General features: G+C 47.9%; 1 protein-coding gene across 3 annotated transcripts in view; it reads right to left on the minus strand.

Annotated features, from left to right (window-relative positions):
- Positions 1 to 1860: 1860 nt before the first annotated feature.
- The window catches only part of CNDP1 (carnosine dipeptidase 1), a 33772-nt gene continuing 13139 nt past the window's right edge, over positions 1861 to 22493 (minus strand). For 2 of the 3 annotated variants that reach the window (XM_012536802.3, XM_033406105.2), the window contains exons 3-12: positions 21311 to 21460; positions 20602 to 20764; positions 19823 to 19911; positions 15587 to 15787; positions 13102 to 13186; positions 10998 to 11158; positions 9724 to 9888; positions 8145 to 8286; positions 5097 to 5244; positions 4687 to 4915 (exon numbers count right to left, since the gene is read on the minus strand). In XM_012536802.3, coding sequence (XP_012392256.1) covers positions 4849 to 4915; positions 5097 to 5244; positions 8145 to 8286; positions 9724 to 9888; positions 10998 to 11158; positions 13102 to 13186; positions 15587 to 15787; positions 19823 to 19911; positions 20602 to 20764; positions 21311 to 21460 — 1371 coding nt within the window. In that variant the 3' untranslated portion in view covers positions 4687 to 4848. Of the gene's footprint in view, positions 4916 to 5096; positions 5245 to 8144; positions 8287 to 9723; positions 9889 to 10997; positions 11159 to 13101; positions 13187 to 15586; positions 15788 to 19822; positions 19912 to 20601; positions 20765 to 21310; positions 21461 to 22493 lie in introns of all 3 variants that reach the window. The other variant, XM_049697665.1, reaches the window with a different exon arrangement.

A 22493-nucleotide genomic window follows, 5' to 3' on the forward strand; every position in this document is an offset into this window, starting at 1 on the left:
CCTGTAAATTTATGTATTTCACCAAGTTTGGAAAATTTGGGACCATTATTTCTCCAAATACTGTTACTTTTCACCATTCTCTCTTTTTCTTTTGAATTTCAATTAAATATATATTACACCTCTTGATATACATAACTCACTGAGGCTCTGTCCTTTTTTGTTTTGGTTTCATTCTTTTCTTTCTCTCAGACCTTCAGATTGGATTTTTATTGATCTATTCTGATTCTTTCTTCTGTCCTCTCCAATCATCTGTTAAAAGCAGCTAGTGATTTTTTTTTGTTCTTAATTCAGATATTGTATCTTTTAGTTCTAAAATTTCTATTTTGTTCTGTCTTACCGTTTCTGTTTCTTTGCTGAGATTCCCTGTTGGTTCATTTACTAAAGGCATATTTTCCACTGTGTCTTTGAGCAAAGTTATAATAGCTGCTTTGACATATTTGTCTGCTAATCCCAGCGTATGAATCATCTTGGGGTTAATCTTCATTAATTTGCTCTTTTCTCTTGATTGTGAGTCATGTTTCCCTTTTTCCTAAATGCCCAGTAATTCTGGTTGTATCCTAGGTATTTGAGTAATATAACGTAGAGACTCTGAATTCACTTCTATTCTTCTGAAGAGGTTGGTTGTTGTCGTTACTGTTTTAACAGGCAGTTGTTCTGGCTGTACTGCTACTCCTTAACTTTGTCTCTCCTGTCATGGTAGCAGCTGAAGTCACATTCAGTCCCCTCAGCCTTAGCCAAGAGGCTTTCGTCCGCCTCACACAGGCATGGTTCAGAGGTCATCCAGAGACCTAGGCAGGGCGTGCAGAATGCACTGCTTCCCCTCTGTGACTGTCCTTTCCTGAACCTCTTCCCCTCACTCTGTAGGAGCCCTAAAGTCTGCCTTCCAGTTTTTCAAGTGGGGTTTTAAATAAAATTTAGATAGCTGCCTTTATTTGACTATAATTATTTAAAATTTGAAAGGAAGCATTGGTCATTTTTGGTGACTAACCATTCTTGATGACTCATTTACTTTAACAGTGTCATTTAAAGTTCTAATTTCCTTTAAGTTAACATTTTCTGCCACTACACTCACATGCCTACCTACAGTAACAATGAGAGTAGGCTAGGAACACTTAACCACCCACGCTAGAATTTTAAATCTAAGTTCTCTTTGAATGCTGTTTTGGTGAATTTCAATGTGGGAGGTGAGATGATGTAAAACTTCATATTTTCTATTATAGTCAAAGGCATAATTTCTCTGACATCTTTTTTCATTCTCAATAAGAAATTACACTAGAATAATTTTTTAAATAAAAATTTTCCACATAGTGACAGTTTTTTTTCTCTTCAATCTACCTAGTCAAAGAAAGCTCAGAAGCATTTATTTACTTATCATAACTGTTAAGAAATTATAGTCATTAATCCGTTCTCTTCCACATCATGCTGGAAAGAAAAAACACTTTGCTTCAGAAAATCTGTATTTCTGGCTTTATTTCATCGACTGATTGAGCCTTTGGACAGCTGAACAAAGAACACCCCCAAGCCAGCCTCGGCCTCCCAGAGCTTGCTTCCCAAAGAGGAAAGCTGTTTTGATATAGTAAAGAGGGAGATTATCTTTCTTACCAGTTAAGTGGCCTGCGATATAGAATGCAGATGCTAAAGAGCTGTTCAGTGGAAGAACAGAAATGATATGTGCAGGTATTAGGCCTGGGTTTAAGTTTGCTGCTTGTCATGAACAGCAGTGGTATTACAGATAATAGAATTATGCTAGATTTAACCACAGGTACATTACCACTGAAACAAATATTTTATTTCATCTTACATAAGTCCGCAACTCATTATTTAACTGTTTACTACATGTTCCGTTAGTATTCAAACTTGAATTGAAACATAAAATTTAAAAATAATAGCTAGATGGCATTGAATACATATAACACTAGATATTTAAAATAGTATAGTATTTAAAAATCATTTGGACCTATCATAAAATGGTATTTGTTTGGGGGCTTGTTGTGTTTTTTTTGGTTGTTTTTTATTTTTTTTGTGGTACGCGGGCCTCTCACTGTTGTGGCCCCTCCCGTCGCGGAGCACAGGCTCCGGACGCGCAGGCTCAGCTGCCGTGGCTCACGGGCCCAGCCGCTCCGCGGCATGTGGGATCTTCCCGGACCGGGGCACAAACCCGTGTCCCCTGCATCGGCAGGCGGGCTCTCAACCACTGCGCCACCAGGGAAGTCCGGGGCTTGTTTTTTTTAAGTGAGAGTTACTTATCAGAAGTGAGAAGCCAAATACAACTGTATTATTCGTGAGCTTCCTTCTTACTCTGCGTCTAAGAAACTTACTGAGCACATATTATGGGCCAGGCACTGTGCTCAGCACAGCCTCTCAGCTCAGCGGGCTGTCACCCTGCACGAACCGCAGATGGTATTACCCAGTCTTCTGACCGCTCAAGAGAAATCATTTGGGTGAGGTCTGCTGATTTTGAGATGCTGGCATCCAATTCAGAAGTGCTTAGAACAACGTGAAGGCCACGTGAAACGCACTGAAGGCAGCGGTATGGGGCTCACGGCTGCTGGCTTGTGGACCCTGCGCAGACAAGTGCTGCCTGGGCGGATACACGGGCGCTGTTATCAGTCGATGGCACCTCAGCATGACTTGTTTCATGTGCTTTTTCCCAGTGCTAGCTGCTCCCAAGACGGTTTCAGCTAGGAACGATGTGAGGCAAAGAGCATAAAGATAGAAGTCCAGGCCAGGGAAAGCCCAAAAATGCAGCTGCGGAACCAAGAGGAGGATTTTAGCGTGCAATATTGAGCACCTACTGTGTGCAGCGCACTTCACTGGACCCCTGAAGTACAGAGATGAGTTGGAAATGGAAGACAGAGATTGGAGATAGAGAATATTTAAAAATTTTACCTGGCCTCCTGGCCAGTAAGCGGGTAGATTTCTATCACCCGTACGTGTGTAACTGCCCTGAAAATACTTCCCTTCTGACTCCAGATCACAGCAGAACCCAGGTAGGCACCTGGCTTGGAGCCAGGTAGAAAACCCAGATGGACCTGGGAGAGCTGGGGACACTCATCCTGACCCCTAGAGGCAGAAAACTATGGCTCTGCACCCAGACATTGCAAGGCTGGGATCTCCTAGACTCAGTGACCTCAGCCTTTGTCCTGCCTTTCTTGCCTGGTGGTAGCTGAATAATTAACCAGACGTTGCAAGTCTCAGAGATTCAGCAGGAACGTAGATCAGTGAATGAGTAATCTTATAATTTAGATGCTTGGTAAAACAAACTGATGTTACATTGCTCAGAAGTGGTTACAATACATTTTAACCAGCCTTGTTAATTGATTAATATGAACACCCTTTTAAAAATATAAATGGGGATCATAAACTTCTTGTGTATTTAGTTCTTGAGAAGTCTGCCAAATACACCAGTTAGGTCCCACAAAATCCAAAATGTCAAAAGGTTCTATGTAATCTGGCAAGCACAAACCAAGCTTAATAGCAAAAAAATATCAAATTCCTGCCCATACTCAACAGACAGCATTTAAATGTTCTCCAGCATCAGAGGAAAAGTGGCTAAAGCCTCGGCTGGGTCCCATTTCTGTGACGCAGTTCAGGACAAGCCGAATTACTGGCCCTCTGGTCCAGCCATTTTAGATGAGGTGCAGCAAGTTTTAAAACTGACATTTCAAGAACCCATGAAGCAATGGAATGTGTTATGCTTGTTTTTTATTTAGAATCATGAGAAACATTTTTAACAAACCTTTAAATTCTTCTCCATTAATGTGATTTAAATAATTTATAGAGATTAAATCTGTTTGTTTAAATATACTCAACTGTAGAAAAATTGCATTTTTTGTTTGTTTACACTGTCAAATCCAATCAAGCCAAACAAGATGGTTAACTAAAATGATTAATGAACCCAGCATTAGCTGACGGCTTTAAATTTAGAATGTGTTACTGATGTCAGGGTTGATTAGCTCTCTATCTAAAACCAATGCTATTAAAAGCTTTGAGCAATTTATTAGATGTAGTCACTGAGTACAGTTCCCGCAGGGTGAGAGAAATTCTATCAGGATTAATTCTGCTGTGGCGCATTGACAGGTGCGCAGATGTTGAAGAGAGCAAGGAGGCCTTCACTGACGGGGCAGGAAGAAAGAAGAGGCTGCAGGAGGGGCAGTCGGCTGGCATCAATTGCAGCAAAGGTAAAGAGGCTTGGAACTTAGAAAGTACTCATTTTCGCACAAGGAATCCCAGATGGCGTAAGCATATGAATATTGATCATTTCCATTTCAGCACTTTTGAAGAAGCAGGAAAAATAAATGAAGGGGAAGAGGTTAATGCGGTATCATGCTTTAGTAACGCCTCTAAAAATGAGCCCACACGGAAATTACAGTAGGCAGCGCGGGAGACCAACATGTTTGTCAATAAGATAAAGGGCACAAGTGGTAAAAGCAGGGGTGATGTAGGATGGACAGTTACCGGATGGGATGACTGTGTGTCAAGCACTTAGAGGCCTAGAACGCAAACTGCAGTGATTACACCAATCAAATTGCAAGCGGAGAATCTCATCAGAGACTTGTCCTCATCCTGAAGGGTACCGTGGGTCCAGGCCTGGGGCAGCCGCAGCAGGACTCAGGGAAGTCAGGTTGTTGAAGGTGGCTGTGGCTTTAGAAAGGTGTGCACGGTGACACAAAACCACGTCCGATGTCCGCGCCTTGGAAATATTTTATTACTGGTCCAGATGTCCAAGGGAAAACATTATTTTGGGGACCAAATTCCTCTGAATAGTTAGATTTTGTTCCTGCCCAGGGTTGTGTGAAAGGGGATCTGTCAGTAGGTCAGGCCTAGGCTGGAAGGTTCCTACCATGATTAATGCAGCTTAGCCATCTCTAGGAAAAAGGCAGCAAATAATTTGGATCCCTCTATGTAATTCCACCTAACAAAAGAAATAGAGACACTGTTATTCCCATTCAGATGACAGAGGGAAAGTAGTCTACAGTTTAAACAGGAAGACTTGATGACAAATTGCATCTGAAGTATGCAGCCTGTGTGGAGGTTATGGGTGTGAGGACCCAGGCTTGTGCAGTGAGGGGGGAGCGCCTACGGGACGCACTAACCTGTTGATCTTCTCCTTCTGGGAGTGCTCTCCGTCATCCACCGCGCCCAGCGGGAGCATCATCACACTCTTCTGGATGGCGTCCTGGAATATTCTGGCAATGGGTATGGTTGATCCATCCCGGATCATGTCTGGCTCTGTCCCAAACACTGAATGAAGCACAGGAAAAGAAGGCATTTGAATAAAATAATGACAAGACTACCCCCAGTAATCTCCTCAAATGTAGCGTTTGCTTTGTCTTTTTCTTCTTTGTTTTAATCATTAAATTTGATACTTGGGTTCGGTAAGCTTCTTGATTTCACATAATTTATGTTCTAAAATCATCAACAGAGTCAAGAAGAAAACTGTGGTTGCCTTCTTTACAATTATCTACTTTTAAACTTTTTTTATTTATTTTGGTCATGCAGCATGCGGGATCTTAGTTCCCCAACCAGGGATCAAACCTGAGGCCCCTGCAGTGGAAGTACAGAGTCTTAACCACTGGACCGCCAGGGAAGTACAATTATCTACTTTTTAAAAATATTTTTAAATTTGTATTTTGAACTAATTTTATACTTACAGAAAAGTTGCAGAAACAGTACAGAGTTCCCATATATCCTTTTACTTTCCCTAATGTTAACATACAACTATTGTACAATTATCAAGAATAGGAAATTAACATTGGAATAATATTATTAAGTAGACTCAGACCTGATTGGAATTTTGCCACTTTTTCCCTTTTTCTATACCAGGAATGAATTTAGAATCCCACACTGCATTTTGTCATTGCTTCTGAGTCTCTTCTAGTCTGTGACAGGTTCTCAGCCTCTCTTTGACTTTCATGAACTTGACCCTCTTGTAGAGTACTGATCAGTTGTTTTGTAAAATGTCCCTCAGTTTAGGTTTGTCTGATGCTTTCTCCTGATTGGAAGAAGTCATGCATTTTTGGCAGGAGCGGCACAAGATGGTATGCCCACTTCTATGGCTGGTGCATGAATTAAATATTGGGAAGGTGGGACTTCTTTGTTTTTTTGTTTGTAACCAATATACAAATAAATAGCTGTACTCGACCGTCACCTGAATGTCTCAGCGTTTGTGCTCAACTTTCAAGGTATCCCAGGAAATAGTTTTAACGGATATCCTAGGGTCTGGAAAGAGATGAGTTCAAACCTTGTAGGCTAGAGGACAAGTTGCTGGTGACAGAGCAGGAGTGAAAAATGAAACAGTTGCAAGAGAGAGCGTGCCCGACCTTCTTTACCCACAGAACAAGGTGTGAATGTGAATAAAGATGATGGACTTTGTTAGCAGAACTGGTCCAGCACACAAACAGGCCCAAAGGTGCCCATGCCTTCCTGCAAGAGTACGTCAGGCCTTGACATTTCAACCACACGCCTCTCTTCAGGGGCATTGCATTTATCTTCCTAACCCTTCTTCCTCTTTTCTTCACTCCAAAATTGTCAAAATGCTGCTACAACTGGGACAGTAGGAATGATTATGCAGAGAAGCACGGCTCTAGGTCTTGGACTTGTCCTGTGATTGTTAATGTCTGTGTCCCTGTAATGATAATCCTGACAGACAGTGAGGGCTCCAAGGAGGTCTGGACCCCCAGTTCCAGCTCCAGCATCTCTGGGGGTGTGGCCCAAGGCCCAACTGTAATATAGTGCACAGTCTATATAAACACTTGCCAGTGTCTTCCCGCCTAACGTTTGGAGAGACCCCAAACTCCCCCTGCTTTTAGGAGAGCCCCCCACTTTGCAACTGTTGGCAGTGTCCCATTCCTGCTGCAGAAAAGACTGGCTGTTCCTCCTCCCCAGGCAGCCAGAAGCCCAGGCCTGTGTCCCTGCTCACCAATCATGTATCCTGTCCAGGACTTTGAAATACACGAAGTCAAAACAGGCACCGCTGAGGAAATTACAAATAAAGCTATTCCCTACCTCTGGAGAAGCAGAATGGCATTGTAAAAAAGACCGCTGGTTTTAGAGGCGGATAGGCTGGAATTGAGTTTCTCGTGTGTTCTGTAATTTTATACAAGGAGCACATATCCAGGAAGCTTCTTCAGTGCAAAGCTCACATGGCCTGCCTTGGGGCCGTCTGCACCAGCCAGGCAGTCCAGGATGGGCTTGGGAAGAACACGACCACACACAGTAATTAAAGACCCAAACCCATGCCAAGACAGGTCCATGGTTCAAAACTCTCAGGGGAGACTCTGTGTTCACCGAAAACCCAAGCAAGGACGGCCAAGCTTGCACACACACACCCCGTCCAGGGTGAGCGTGGCTCTTGGAGCGAGGCTTTTATGTAGTGGGTCTCGTTGTCTGCTTCATGCTGACCCGAAACCACTAAAACCCACACCTCCTTGTGAGCAGGAAGAACAAGTCCCCGCAGGGTGGCCCGTGTCAGCTTGCTCACTGCACTACATTTGAGCTCCTTCTTCATTGTTAATCCCAGAAGATTTCCTTTACTTTCATGCGAGTTCAGCTGTGCCTTTAAAAGGATGTTTTCAAATGTTGGTCATCATTTCCAGGAGTACTGGAGGTTTTCAAGTCCACCATTTTGCCCCAAATTCAAATCTCACGGTGTGAGCTTAAACCCTGGCTTTGCCACTAATAGCTGGGTGCCCTTCAGCAAATTACTGAAATGGTGAAGGGCATTGGTGCTGAAGAACCTAGGGGCAGGTGCTGAAGAACCTAGGGGCAGGACAGGAATAAAGACGCAGACGTAGAGAATGGACATGAGGACACGGGGAGGGGGAAGGGTAAGCTGGGACGGAGTGAGAGAGTGGCATGGACATATATACACTACCAAACGTAAAACAGATAGCTGGTGGGAAGCAGCCGCATAGCACAGGGAGATCAGCTCGGTGCTTTGTGACCGCCTAGAGGGGTGGGATAGGGAGGGTGGGAGGGAGGGAGACACAAGAGGGAAGAGATATGGGAACATATGTATATGTATAACTGATTCACTTTTGTTATACAGCAGAAACTAACACACCATTGTAAAGCAATTATACTCCAATAAAGATGTTAAAAAAAATTTTTAAATAAAAAAATAAAAATATCTGAAGTCCAACCTGTTTTGATGGCTCTTTTTGCCGCAACATACTGATTATCTCTGATATTTGCAACCCACGGGTGTAGTCCTAGCGTCATAGATACAGTCATCTGGTTGGAGCTATTTCTTTTGGAGAATATATAGTCAAGATGCTGCTTCACCTAAAAGGAACATTTTCAGGTGGAAAAGAAAATTTCAAGTTATTCTCTCATACCATGAACATACAGTCGTCTTTCAACAAGAAACTGATGAAATCTCAACCCAACAAATTCAACTATTTGGGTTTTACCTTAGTTCTTCCGGAGGGATGGCATGGAGTGAGCAGGGCTCCAGGACTGGGAGCTTCGCCAGTGGGAGGAACGCGAGCTCTCACTCCCCTTCTGTCCCCAGACCCTCCAATCCCAGCTCTGACCCTCCCCATACTCACCAGGGTGTCTGACTGTTAACGTTTGGTTATTATGAATTTTGGTAATTATGAAACACAATACAAGTACAACTTCTCCATCTGACGACTGACCACTCTTTTTGGACTTACCAGTACCTTAATGACTCTTATGGGGAATACCATGCGTTTGGAAATTTCTGAGAAGTGGAAGCAGTTCCAAGCTAAGCTGTGAAGGACCCGTGTCATCAGCGCCCTTCTCTTTCTTGGCTCTGTTCCAGCCGCTAGTCAGGAAATCCTCTGAGAACAACTCCATACTCTAAAATAGCCCTTCCAGGGACTTCCCTGGCGCTCCAGCGGTTGGGACTCCGCGCTCTCACTGCCAAGGGCCCAGTTTCAATCCCTGGTCGGGGAACTGGGACCCCACAGGCCGCGTGGCGCGGCAAAAAAAAAAGAAAAAAAAATCCTTCCAATATTTGCTTCAACCAATGTTAATGGACGCCTGTCATGTCGCAGGAACTGTTCTGGGTGCTGGGGTCACAGCTGTGAGCACGACCAGGACGGTCCTGCCCTCGTGGAATTTATACGTTGTAGACAGAGGGACAAAAAGGGAGGGAGGGAGGAAGGATGGAGAGTATTTTAGGATGTAATCAGCACTGAGAAGACAATGAAAGGGACAGTGGGATAGATGGGGGTGGGATGAGGTGTTTCCTGAGCTTATTTATTCAGAGTCTACTTTCTGTTAAACTTGGGGTAAACTGATGACTGGTGGATAACTGAGACAGGCACTCCCTCCAGATAAGGAACGTTTTCATTAAAATGGCTGCTTTCAGAGTGTAGATTTCAGACATCACAGACAAACTGATGACTGCAGCTTGAGATGTCCCAGCTCAGCCCAGCCGTAGGCAGTTAGCTTCTCCATCTGGGTGTAAAACCAATCTTGCCTTCATGGCTACCATTTAATTTTTTAAAATTTCCCATCACTCCAACTCCAAACGGTTACTTATCTGACTACTATAATTGCGTATAATTGAGCAAAGAGGTTTCTACCGAACAAAAATTTATCAGTTTCTTGACATTTGTTCCAGTCCCTTTTGTATTGGAAAAAAAAAAAATGATACTTCTATGCGAACAGCTGAACTGCCCGCTAAACTGTGGTGTTCGGCGCTCAGAAATGGCACTGCCACTGGGCGGGAGAAAAACGCACGCTGGTTACCTGCTTCTCCACCACAGACATATTCATGTGAGGGACTAGACGGATTGAAAATTTTCCTATCACTCGGCCAGGGATGACTGTTTTGGCTCCAGGCTCATGAAACGCGCCCTCGATCCCATGAATAGAAAGAGATGGGTATCTCCACAGGTGCATTAGAAGTTCCTCCTAAAGTAAAATAAAATCATTTTACTACACAGAGGAGTGTTTAGTTAAAACCCAGTTGAATTATATTGCTTGTATCACCAATTTCTGTACATCTGTGACACCATTCATGACAAGTTAATTAGCACCTTACTTAGATATGTCTGGACTAATAGTACAGGTGGACTTTTCCCTCAGGACCTGAGACCCTCTGCTGCCTTCACCTGCCCTAGCTGCTACCACTGACAAGGGCCCCTCACCACTCCAGCTCTGATTTGCAGTTAATAGATGGCAAAGGGGCCCTTTCCAAACCTGGGGTTCAATTGTAAATTTCTATCCCCAGTCATTGCCATGATAACTTATATGCTAAATGCATTTTATTTTCCAGAAGGTTTCAAAGAAATCTACAGACATTTGAGCCAGTGGCCACCAGAGAGCTAGTCTGAGGCAAGAGACCTACTTCATAAGAGTAAACTCCCCACCTGTATTCGGCATTTTTCCCTCTCCTGGAGCGTCTGCCCAGGAGCCAGCCAGAGCTACCAAACACCACAGCAGGCAAGGGTCTTTTTTGTTTGTTTGTTTTGGGTTTTGTTGTTGTTATTTTAAGGAGGAGGAGAAGTAGAAGGGAAAAGAGCAAAATCTAAATTTACCAGTAGCCAATGCTTTGGGCTCTGGGTTTACTTACTACACTCCAAGAGCAACGTAGCAATTTACACATTAGCCCCGTAAAGCTCTTGGTTTTGTCTTTTAAAAAATGAATAATTAGGGGTCTTGGAGCTGAAATGATCTCAGTCTATTCTCAACCTTTAAACAGATAGATAGGAAGCTCAGCTCACTGGCTGAGGCTGGCGTGAGGTTGAGTCTCATAAGCCAGTTTGGAAAGGCACGGCTGTGAAGTGAATCACTGCCCTGTGGTTAGGCGCCTGAGGCCGGTGCCAGATGGACCCCAGGAAAAGGCCCCGTTGATCTAGACCACGAGGACCACGAGGTTTCGTGAAGGGAAACCTGCCCCTGATTAGCATGTGCTCTCAGCTCTGAGGTGTGCAGAACAGCAGCACATAGCAAACTAGGCACTGGGAAAATACGGGTTTTCATCGTTCCTCTTTCAGGTTACCCGTCAACGTGTGACCTACCTTGGTGTCAAACAGAAATTTCTTAACCTGGCTGCTGTTCCGGTACTCCTCAAGGTCCAGATCGATGGCTTCGTATGTTCTCTTTTCCTCCTCTGTAACAGGAGCCACGTGGTCATAGATTCCAGGGATCAGAATTCGACCAGAAGAGTCCACCAGGCTGCCTATGAGAGACACACAGGAGACAAAGGCGGGTGGAAGCTACAGGTGTGTGGGGTCCTGGCCCTGGAGCAGAGCCTCAGGGACCCTCCTGGGGCTGCAGCGGGCCTGCGACCGGCCCTGTGACCGGCCCTGGGCCCTACAGCAGAGCCACTTGTCAGTAGCTCACGTCCCAGAGGTGACGGTGGGAGAAAGGAGCCGGTCACCAGGAAGACTCAGCCTGCGTCAGACCCGTTTTAACGTCCACCTTGTCGACAAAGGGATGGAAACACACGGCTCTGCAATCAGTTACATTTGGAGTGACTTACCTGTGTTACATGCAAGTTCTCAGCTACACTCTTACATCATAAACAAGGTTCCTTTTTTAGTTTTATCTTATCCTGAGTTAAAAAGTAATGTGTTCATTAGAAAAATATTTTAAATATATATGTATGTGAATATATGTACAAACCTGAGAAACTGAAAGTCATCGTTCCTTCTCAACCTCTCTCCCCTACACACACCACAATAATATAATAAATACTCATCTTTAATCAAAAACGTAACAGCCTTGAGATCTAGTCTATGAGCCACGTCATAACCATAAAAGCTTTCGTAGTGGCGAAGCAGATACACTGCTCTGTTATTTGTGAAAAAGTTTGGGGATTAACAGCAATGAGTGAAAAATCATCAATGAGCATCTATAAAAGAAGCAGATGCTGATGACATGGATGGATGGATGGATGGATGGATGGATAGAGAGATAGATAGGTAGATAGATAGATGGATTTAATTGGACAATGAAGGAGCAGGAAGCTCTAGAATAAAGGTGATACTGAAGACCCAGAGGCAACCTCCCAACAGGTCGCCCGGTGGGCTGGTGGTTCCCTGTCGGAGGCTGCCGAGGCCAAGGGGATTCGGGAGGGCGTGGCCAAGGTAGAACTGTGTCAATATGGAAAAAAGAGAGATTTTTGCTAATTGATTCCCAAAGAGGGAGTGCTTTTTGGCAGTTTGCCCAAAAGGGGCATGTTGTAAAATTTGCATAAAGTCGCCCTTGGGACATCACACCTGGCTGTGGGACACAGCTAATCAGCGGACCTGCTGGAAGAAGTCTTAGGATGTACGTGATCATTTCTGGTTTGTTTATCTGCTTCACCAAATGCTCCATAGCTCACAAGGTAAAAACCATAATGCAACTACCGTTAAAGAACAAATTTTCTTTGTTCTTTAACGGTGAGAAAGGTGAGAAAGATCCAGGTATTGCGAGGTCTGAGGCTTATGTAACCTGAAAACCTCTTTTTTAAAAAGAACCAAATTATGACTATGCACGTGTGCAGTGCCCCTGCCAGGACTGTGCAAGCGAGGCCCTGGAGATGAAGCCTCCTTCAATTCCGGGATCCACCCGGAGGCTGGGCTGTCCGAATGTAGGCAAGAGCTCCAGGTGAGTCAGGTGGGCAAGCTGGCTCTCTGGAAACACACACGCACGCGCGCACACACACACACACACACACACACACACACACGACTCCCACCTGCATCCACCAGGCCCACCACCTGAGGAGGTCACGGGCAGGGGCAACGAGCAAACTCAGTGGCGTCGCTGAGCCACGTGGGACCACAGCGACTCACAGGAAGGAAGCCAAGAGGTGTGGGTAGATTGGGCACCAACTCTGGATGCTTCTCCAGAAAGGTCTCTGCCACTATCCTCAAGTACAGCCAGATGTGTCGCAACATCCAGTGAAAGGAAAGGGGGTGGATTGAGGAAGGGTTTCAGTCCATGAAGAGAAACAACGTGGACGTAATAAGCCTAAGAAACGTTTAGCCAAGGGGGAAGCTAAGACCGTGGTCTTCCTCCGCTCCACCCTTATTCAGGGCTGGCCTGGAAACCAAGGGGGAGACAACTGAGTCAAACAGAACTACGTTAGCAGATTCCCTGATGCTTACAAAGTGAAACGAAAGAAGACATTACCAAGAAGAGCGACCAGATCCGCCATGGGTTCGTTAAGGATCCCACCAAAGGTCCCCGAGTGGAAATCCTGATCTCTGCACTTCACCTGCAAGACAGGGAACGGGAAGGGGGCTGCTTTTCACCGTGGCTGCTCAGAGACACCTTTCACCAGGCGGCAGACCCGCCCCGGGTGGCCCTCAGTGCTCAGGGGTCAGCTGACGTTGTCACCACCGTGCTTCTGTCACACGATGTGGAGCGTCTGCCCCCCACATCTTCAGGTCCCACTGAATTCCCCGAAACCAACCTCAGCCCCAGCCTGGCCACCAACAGTGCCGATTCCCAGACCACCAGCCCCTCCTTGGCCTAACGGCTGACGTGCAGCGCAGTTGCCTTGCTCTTGGTTTCACGCCATCTCATGCTCAGCCCTCCTTCCAGAAAATTCTCCAGGAAACTTTCTTCTCCTTGTTCTTGTTCTCCTGCAGGACCATTCTACTTACGTCTCCTCTGATGACTTCTTTTCTGTCTTTTCGCCCCCAGCTTAATCCTTGGATCACTCTACACACAGAGCTTCAAGGCCCACGGGACTTCCTTTACAACCGCCAGACTCTCAGCGCTCCTTCCGTAGGTCTGACCTTTGACCTACTCACAAGACCTAAAGCTTCTAGTCGCTTATGGTACATAACACTTTGGTGTGCTCCCAGCTTCTGAACTTGAGGAGGTCTAGACGGGAACATCTTCTCCTACAATTACTTCCTCCTAGCTTGCCGTTTCCAAAACAAGGAGAGATGCCAGTCCTATAAATCTATCCCCTTAAAATGATGTTGGGGACTTCCCTGGTGGTCCAGTAGTTAAGACTTTGCCTTCCAGGGCAGGGGGTGCAGATTCGATCCCTGGTCGGGGAGCTAAGATCCCACATGCCTCGCGGCCAAGAAACCAAAACATAAAACAGAAGCAATATTGTAACAAATTCAACAAAGACTCTAAAAATGGCCCCCATCAAAAAAAATCTTAAAAAAAAAATGATCTTGGATTTCTCCCAGGCACATTATGTCCAATCGGTTCCCAAGTTCTAATGAGTTTGGGTTTTTTAATTCTCTTTGACCCATTGCCTCTCCCCTTTCCTGCCCGGCTGGCCCTTCTCTGCTTCTATCGCCATCTTTAAAGCCCTGCCAGGTGAATCTTCCATTTAGTCACTGTAGCTTAGGACCTGTATCTCATCAGGCAGGGATGCTAACAAAGCGCTCTGGGGTCGCAGGGCCCCACCTCTGAAATCTTTTGCCGCCTTATCCCACCTCTGCTCACAGCTTCCCTCCTCCTGGCCCCCTCGTCACGAGCCTGCCCTCCCCCGTTCTGGGCCACAGCAAGACGTCCAGTCCCTCGACCCATCCAAGACCTCCCCACCTCTCGTCCTCCTGTCCTTCTTTTCTCCCCATTCAACCTGAATGCCCCTGTGCATCCCTTCAGCCTCTCCGTGGGCGACGTCTTGACTGACTTCGTCTCCTCCATCACACCATCGGGCACAGCCCGAGCCCTGGATCAACCCTGCCCACTGGGGTGTCTCCACCACCGGCTCCTGAGCACAGCTGCAAACGATATCCCACTGCTCGGACAGGGGACTAAACACCCTCACCTGCCCGCCAGCCACTTCTTCCTGCCCACCTGTTCCCCACAGAGACTACTTCCAGCACGTCTCTGCAGAGAAACTTCCTTCTGACTCAGCAGTAGAAAGAGGCCAACGACGGGCGAGATGTTCCACGGCCTGCACAGCTCGGACCCCACCCTGCTTCTGCAGCTGCCCGGGACCCCGGCGGGAGAGCGGAAGCCCTTCCCGGCTCAGGGTCGCACCCGCCCTCTGGCTCTCATACACCACCCCCACCCCCACCACCCCACCCCCGCTTTGCGGTTTCCAGCTGCTCTATGAGGGGGGACTTTCTGATTCTAAATTGCAGGCTCCATCACAGCTTGTCTGCATTAATAGAAAAGGAGCAGGAAGCAGACTACGTGTCAGGGCGGAACTCGAGGTCGCTTTTAGTGATCACAGCAAGCCTGGGAGGATTACTGTGCTCGCTTCAGAGGTAAGGAAACAGGCTCAGACTTAAGGTGCGCTCAAGGCTGTTCGTCGGATGAGCCAGACCTCGGGTGCCGGCCTTGTCAGTGCTGGCACCCCTTCTCTTTCTGTCCAAGACGTGGTGGGCAGAGCAGGTACCGGCCGCTCACAGCATCCCCAGAACCCGATCAGGCGGTCAGTCTCCCAGTGCCCCCGTGCCTGCCTCCAAGTTTCACAGCTGGAGTTCCTAAAACGTGGGGAGTCACAAACCCCTCTGAATCTTCTCTCCAGAAAAACGTACACAGCGCATGCGTTCACGGCCGGGGGGCTTCATGAACTCCCCCAGTCCCAGGACCCCGGATCCCCCGGGGCCATGTCCCTGGGTCGGGGTCTACTCCCTGTCCTCCCCGCCGGGACCCCAGCACAGATCCACCTCCAGGTGGCTGCCGTTGGCAATACCTCCACCATGAAGTAGCTGTTCCCTCGCGTCCCCCACGTGAGCGCGGGCGTCCTCCGGCTGACCCACAGATTGTCTGAAATCACGATGTAGTCTACGCTGGAGAAGAACCCGGCCTTCTCTTTCTGGACAAGTTCCTCCAGGGCAAGAGAACCAGCCTCCTCCATCCCCTCGATGACAAATTTGACGTTCACAGGCAGATCCTGAATTAACAGTGGAGCAAACCACGCTGTCAAAAAAAGTGGACACCTTGCCCTTTCACCTTTTAAAATCCAGGATTTGTTTGCATGTAACTTAAACACACTGAATTATTATATACATTCCCAAAAGCTCTGTTTACAACGAAGGAGTTTTAACTCAGGTTGTGACGGAGAATTCAAGGTAATGGCCAGTGAGCCATCAACCTAAGACTGATGACAGAGGATCTGGACAGGGCATCCCTAAAGAAAAGGCTGCGGCCACCATATGGGGTTCCGCTCGGCCCCTGCAGAGAAGCCCGTTCCTCTTTCTCCCCAGAAGGAATTTTTCCAGAAAGGTTACTCAATCACAAATCTCTTTTCTGTCCTCATAATTCTGAGCATGATAAATGAGAACTCTTTCCTTTGAAAGGTTGTCTAATGTTTAAGCCTCAGGATAGTTTTCATTTCAAGTATCTGTTATCTTTCAGCTACGAGTCCAATCTGCCTTTTAACTTATTTAAAGCCTTTGATCTTGCAGCAAAATGGACCTTGAGTTTTTCTCTAATATTAGGACATGGAATAGCGCCTTTAAAATTTTTACAATGTGACTTTCCCCCATTTGGTTTTGATCTTTTTATATCTGTATAATTTATAACTTCATATCTTTGAGAGCCGTGTGGAGAAGAGGGGTCGATGGCTTTTCCTAGAGCATAAGGCACGTGCGGGGGGGGGGGGGGGGGGGGGGCGGGGTGGTAAACAGTTATTCTATGCAGACGAGGCAATGCAAACACACTCATTAGCTCTAATAAGTGGGATTGCCTGGCCCCAGATTAACAAAGGCAGGATGAGTGGAGGATTATGTATTAGGAAATGTGACCTTCGGTCATTCAGCTGCTTAAGGGCATTTGGGGATAACAAGTTTTTCAATGCATTCCTTAAATACATTTCTATGTGTCTTAGGAAGTTAAGCTAAAGTTCTGAAATCTTAATATTTGAAAGCTCCTTATTAACATTTAACTAGAAAACAATTCCCAAGAAGTAGCTGGAAAGCCTAAGAATTTTCTGGCAAAATGTGATTAATAAAATACAAGTCAATAGCTATTAAGTGTTGGAGGAGGACGTGGGGCTGGCAGCCCAGCCTGGGCTTTGGTCTCTGCTCTGTCCCTTGACACCCAGGGACCCGGGACCAGTCATTTCACCTCTCGGCAGCCCACTTCTCTGTTAATACTTGCTCTGCCTCTTGGTAAGACAATCCAGTGAGGTGATGTACATTTAAGTGCTCTGTAAGCAAGACAGAAAGAGGGGATAGAGGGCAGAAGGGAAGGAGGAAAGAAGAGACCAGAGCTCATAAAGGGCCTAGTACTCGCAGGCTCCAGGGAACCTTTCCATATTCACTGAATCCACGCAACAAGCCTGGAGACAGATATGCGCATTCCTAGATCGTGGACGAGGGGAGTGAGGCTCAGGGAGATTAACTGACTTTTCTAAGGGCAGAGTGGGGATTGCTTGTTTTGTTTGCGATTATACGTTTCAGAGTTGAAATTTAAAAAGCAAAGCAGGGGCTTCCCTGGTGGTGCAGTGGTTGAGAGTCTGCCTGCCGATGCAGGGGACACGGGTTCAACGTGCCCTGGTCCGGGAAGATCCCACGTGCCGCGGAGCGGCTGGATCCATGAGCCACGGCCGCTGAGCTTGCGCGTCCGGAGCCTGTGCTCCGCAACGGGAGAGGCCACAGCAGTGAGAGGCCCGCGTACCGCAAAAACAAACAAACCAAAAGCAAAGCAGATTTTGACCTTTATATAGGACCTGTCTTATAAATATTGCTTTCCTCTTCTTAAGAAAGGACATAAATGAGAGAGAGGGGTGGGATGTGGGGAGGGAGGGAAGGAGGTGGAGAGAGAGAGAGAAAGGAAGGAAGGAAGGGAGGGAGGGAGGGAGGGAGGAAGAAAGAAAACAGAGAGAGAGAGAGAGAGAGAGAAACCAAGGGCTTACTTAGGGGAGTGCCATGAACAAGAGGACAACCTTGCAGTGGTCAGCAGGGCCCAGGCAGAAAAGCGTCCTGATTCACTAAGCCTGTCTTCCTCAGTGAGATGAAGCAGTCAAGTGAGAGCAGTGAAACCCTCTCTTCTGCTTATGTCTCAGGAGACAACAGACTCATGAGAGAGAAGCCCCTGGAGTCTGATGAAATCACCTCCGAGAAAGAAAAAACGCAATGTCAGGACCTGCTCAATGGACAGGATTTGGGAGAAGCAGCATCAAGGACCTGAACCTCGGGCAGCAGCTGGGCAGCTCCACTTGCCTTGTGGACAAGTGGACACGGTGCCCGGAGGTGGACCCACCCCAGTCCTCACCAGACAGGCACATCATCCCAGCCCAACCTCGCAGCCCTCTGTCTCGGAAGGAGTGTGCTGCTCCCAGAGCCTCTTTGGGGACGGGGTAGGGATGGTTGGCGGGGGTTTGCCCTGTGACTGCCGACACGTCCCTTTCTGTCCATGAACCCAACAAATGGGCCCCACTTCCTCTTAAATTCCCAGTGTTCCAAAGTGCTTAATTCAATTCAGCCACACAAGTAAAATGAGGGAAAGGTAGCAAGGCTGCACATTTTTAAGGTGACCCCACAAACTCCTTCTGCACCCCCAGGTTACAGAGCCCATACTCTGTGGAGCCCAGACTGGAACAGGCTGGGTCTCATACCTGGGCCTGGTCTCCCTGGCACAGGCTCAAGCTCACCGACTAGCAGGGCCATTTCTGCATGAAAGGGATGGAATCACACCATCAAATCCACCCAGTGTTAGAGGGCCGGCGCCCATATCAACACCCTCACTTTTACAGAACAGAATCTGAAGCCCAGAGAGGTTAAGTCTCCCACCAATGGCCACACAGCTAGATTGGATCCTGTTTGGAGTGCAAGCATGCTCATTACCAGAAGAGAAAAGAGCAGTGCGAGATGAAACCATCCTCGTGAGCACAGCAAACGACAGTTTTAGTTGGTGGTCTGAGAGAGTAGCCCTCCCCTCAAAACTGCACCCCACCATAACCCCTCCTTGGACGGATTGAAACCACTTCCCACAAGAATGGAAAGAACTCAGGGATTCAGACAGAACGTCACACCTCAGAGATTGCTATCCTGCTAATTTGCAAAGCAGCTAATATATTTCTTAAAGTGTATGTCTGTCTCTATTAACAAAACCATACTTTGTGATAAGAAGGACGGGTTGCAGATAAAAAAGATAAGCTGAATAAGTTGAAGATAAAAAAAGACAAGTCCCAGCAGATGGTGATGTAGCCACAGGCTCATCATGTTTTTTGCTGTGTCACATTGTTGCATGTCAACGGCACGGGATCAAGGTATCACCCTGCCCCAGACCAGCTGGGTGGCTTTGAGTACGTTCCCTTCCTTTCCCAAGCCTCTCTCTCTTTATCTGTAAAATGCGTGTGATTGTAACACATTCCTCTGCAGATTGCTGGAAGAGTAAAGGACATCATGCAGCTCAGAGCCAGCTGCCTCCATCACCATCATCGCCATCATCACCATCATCATCACCGTCATCACCATCACCATCATCACCATCACCATCATCATCATCACCGTCATCACCATCACCATCATCACCATCACCATCATCATCATCACCGTCATCACCATCACCATCATCAACATTATCACCATCACCATCATCATCACCGTCATCATCACATCACCATCATCATCGCCATCATCACCATCACCATCACCATTATCACCATCACCATCATCACCATCACCATCATCACCATCATCATCACCGTCATCACCATCACCATCATCACCATCATCATCACCGTCATCACCATCACCATCATCACCATCACCATCACCATCACCATCACCATCACCATCATCATCACATCACCATCACCATCACCATCATCACCATCACCATCACCATCACCATCACCATCACCATCACCATCATCACCATCACCATCACCATCACCATCACCATCACCATCACCGTCATCATCACATCACCGTCATCATCGCCATCATCGCCCTTGCTCCCAAGCACAGCTGGCACCTACCTCGTCCAGGGCTCTGAATGTGCTCACAGCGTGGATCCACGCTAAAACAGGGCCTTTGTTGTCTGTTGTTCCTCGGCCGTACAGTTTTCCTTTGAAAATGGGGGAAGAATTTTCAGAAAAGCATGGACACCTCTGCCAAGTTTAGTGAGCCAAAACCAAAGGTAGCTTTACAGGTACTTGTTTTAATGGTGCTTTCTATTTTTCTAGGCAGAAGTCTTGCTCTGAAATCACAAAGTATTGTTTCTTATGTACAAATAGTATGCTAGCCAGCAAACGTAAGCTAATTTGAAATATACAGATCCCTTTGGCCTTAATAGTAATTAGCCATTTTATCCAAGTTCATTGAAGAAGACCCGCGGGTGTGTTGCAGAATGTCACGTAATACAGCCTCTCACTCAGATTTTACAATTAGCAGGACAATGAAAAAGGGTGTATGTGTCTCTCCATTAACCTTTCTTTTTCTTGTCTTTATAAAACATAATTACATTTGGTGTTTTTAAAAAAGAAAATATGTGACCTACACAACTATTTTCCTTGAAACCCAAGAACTCTCCTAATGGGGACTTGATCTGCCCAGGGGCACAGAGGTTCATGGTTTCTTTCACAACTGAAAGAAAATCAGCCTCCTTGGACCAACCGGTGGACCACGAGATCAGCATTCTCTGCACTCCTAACAATGACAGGTAAGGCCTGGAGCCCGGGGCAGTCACATCTGGAATTCTTAAGCCCTACGAGCAGTCCTTCACCCACAGAACAGCCCAGCACGAGGTGTCACTGACCGTCCACCTCCGTCAGCGTGTGAGGGTCCGTGACCCACCCATCCTCCCGTCTGGCAGGCTGCACGTCCAAGTGGCCATAGAAGCACACGGTGGGCTTCTTGGGATCATTCCCCAGTTCGGCCAGGATGATGGGAGGTATCGGGAGGCTCTGACCATCGGGCAGCTGCAGACGGAAAATGGATAAAAAGCCATTTGGTTCTTCCAGAAAATTCAAAGACATGGATGGCGTTAGGAGTCTGTTACTAGCTCCAATCAGGTGGACACAGTCCTGTTAACAGACTATTCAGACTCGTCAGTGCTAAAGCAGGCGACACTGGGAGGGTAGATGAAAGACCCATCCACTCCCGAGGGGCAGTCATAAGCCTTGATTCTGACGAGGGATTGGGTCCTTTGAGAAAGAGGCATTTGAACTTAAGGGAAAGAGCCATCTGGGAGAAATGTGAAGCACGTGAAGGACATGAACAGCACAAGTGGGGGGCCTTCACGCACCCCCTCCACCTTCCCCCCATCCCCCCCGGTCCCGACAGGACGAGAGGCCGATGCTACAGCCTCCTGTGGGCTGAGGTGGAGATCTTCGCCCTTACTGGGAATCGCGGTGCTGCTTCTGCTGAGCATGAGGGCGAGCAAACCCCCATCCTGCCACCACGAAGGGAAGCCTGGCTGATGCCCAGGGAAGTGGCCGCTTGGAGACGGGAGGGGATGCCAGCACCTGCTGAAAACCTGCGTCCACCAAGTCCACGTGGGCTCCCAGGTTCCGGAGCCGGTCTGCAGCCAGGTCCATCATTCTGAGCAGCTCTCGTCGGAGGCGCAGCACGGGCTGGACCGAGTCGCTCTCGACCGCCACCCACTCCTTCAGCGTCTGGGAGGAAAGGCGACAGGCGGTCAGCACGCGGGTCATCCGCGCCCACTCTTGGGGGCGCACCTCGCCGGGTCCCCAGCGCCCTCATCTGACCTGGAGACCGAGCTGGCAGACGACAGCTGGAGGCGTGACCAGGAGCCCAGAAGCCAGCGACGGCTGGTCAATGCAGGACAGGACGGTTGGTGGAAGGCCGCCTCTGAAGCCTGGCCTGGGCCCCTCAGCGCCACCAGGCTCATACAGAAGGCGCGGGTCCCCGCCCCCCTTGTGGTCTCTAGGAACTGAGAGCAGCCGCCCCGCGAGGGCTCGGCTTCCCACAAACGTCCCTGCAGGTCACTCTGATCCAGCCCACGGTGGCCTCAGCTAGGCTGCAGGACCCCCTGTGACCATCCCGTGCATTTCAGCTCTGAGGTCCCCCCGCTGCACCTGCAGGATCCGGGAGGGGGTGTAACCCCGGGTTTGAACTCAGGGCTGGGCAGGCAGACAACCCGAGTTCCTGGTCCTGGTTCTGCCCACTGCAGGTGGGTGACTTCAAGGACATTTCTGAAGCTCTGGAATTAGCCTCAGCTTCCTCCACTGCAGGAGGGGCGTGAGGCTCCCTCGCCGCGGATTATGGTGGAGGTAATGCTGTGAGACAGGAACACACACACGCTTTGGTCTCTCTCCCCGGTTCCCGGCCAGCGCTCCTAAGACTTTTACAATTTCCTAAGCGATAAGGCACTAGGAGCATCTCTTGTTCTAACATTTGGTCTTCGACGCTGGGTCCTGACACAGAGCTCCTAACGCCCTTGGGATTTCCCGGGTGAAAAGGAGCGTGCTTTCGTTCTAGTGAGGAACTTCGGAGGCTTCTGGGCATGTGGGCCGGTCACCAGAAAGACCGAGCCGTGATCAGACGCTCAGAACTTCCAGCCCCAGCTCCCCACCTTGGGGGAAGGACGACGGGCTGGAGATGGAGCTAAGAATCGGTGATGCCTACGTGACGAAGCCTCCATAAACATCCCTGAGGCTCGGGGTTCAGAGAACTTCCGGGCTGGGA

Source organism: Orcinus orca, chromosome 15 (genome assembly GCF_937001465.1).
Source record: "Orcinus orca chromosome 15, mOrcOrc1.1, whole genome shotgun sequence".
In the NCBI taxonomy this organism is placed as follows: domain Eukaryota; kingdom Metazoa; phylum Chordata; class Mammalia; order Artiodactyla; family Delphinidae; genus Orcinus; species Orcinus orca.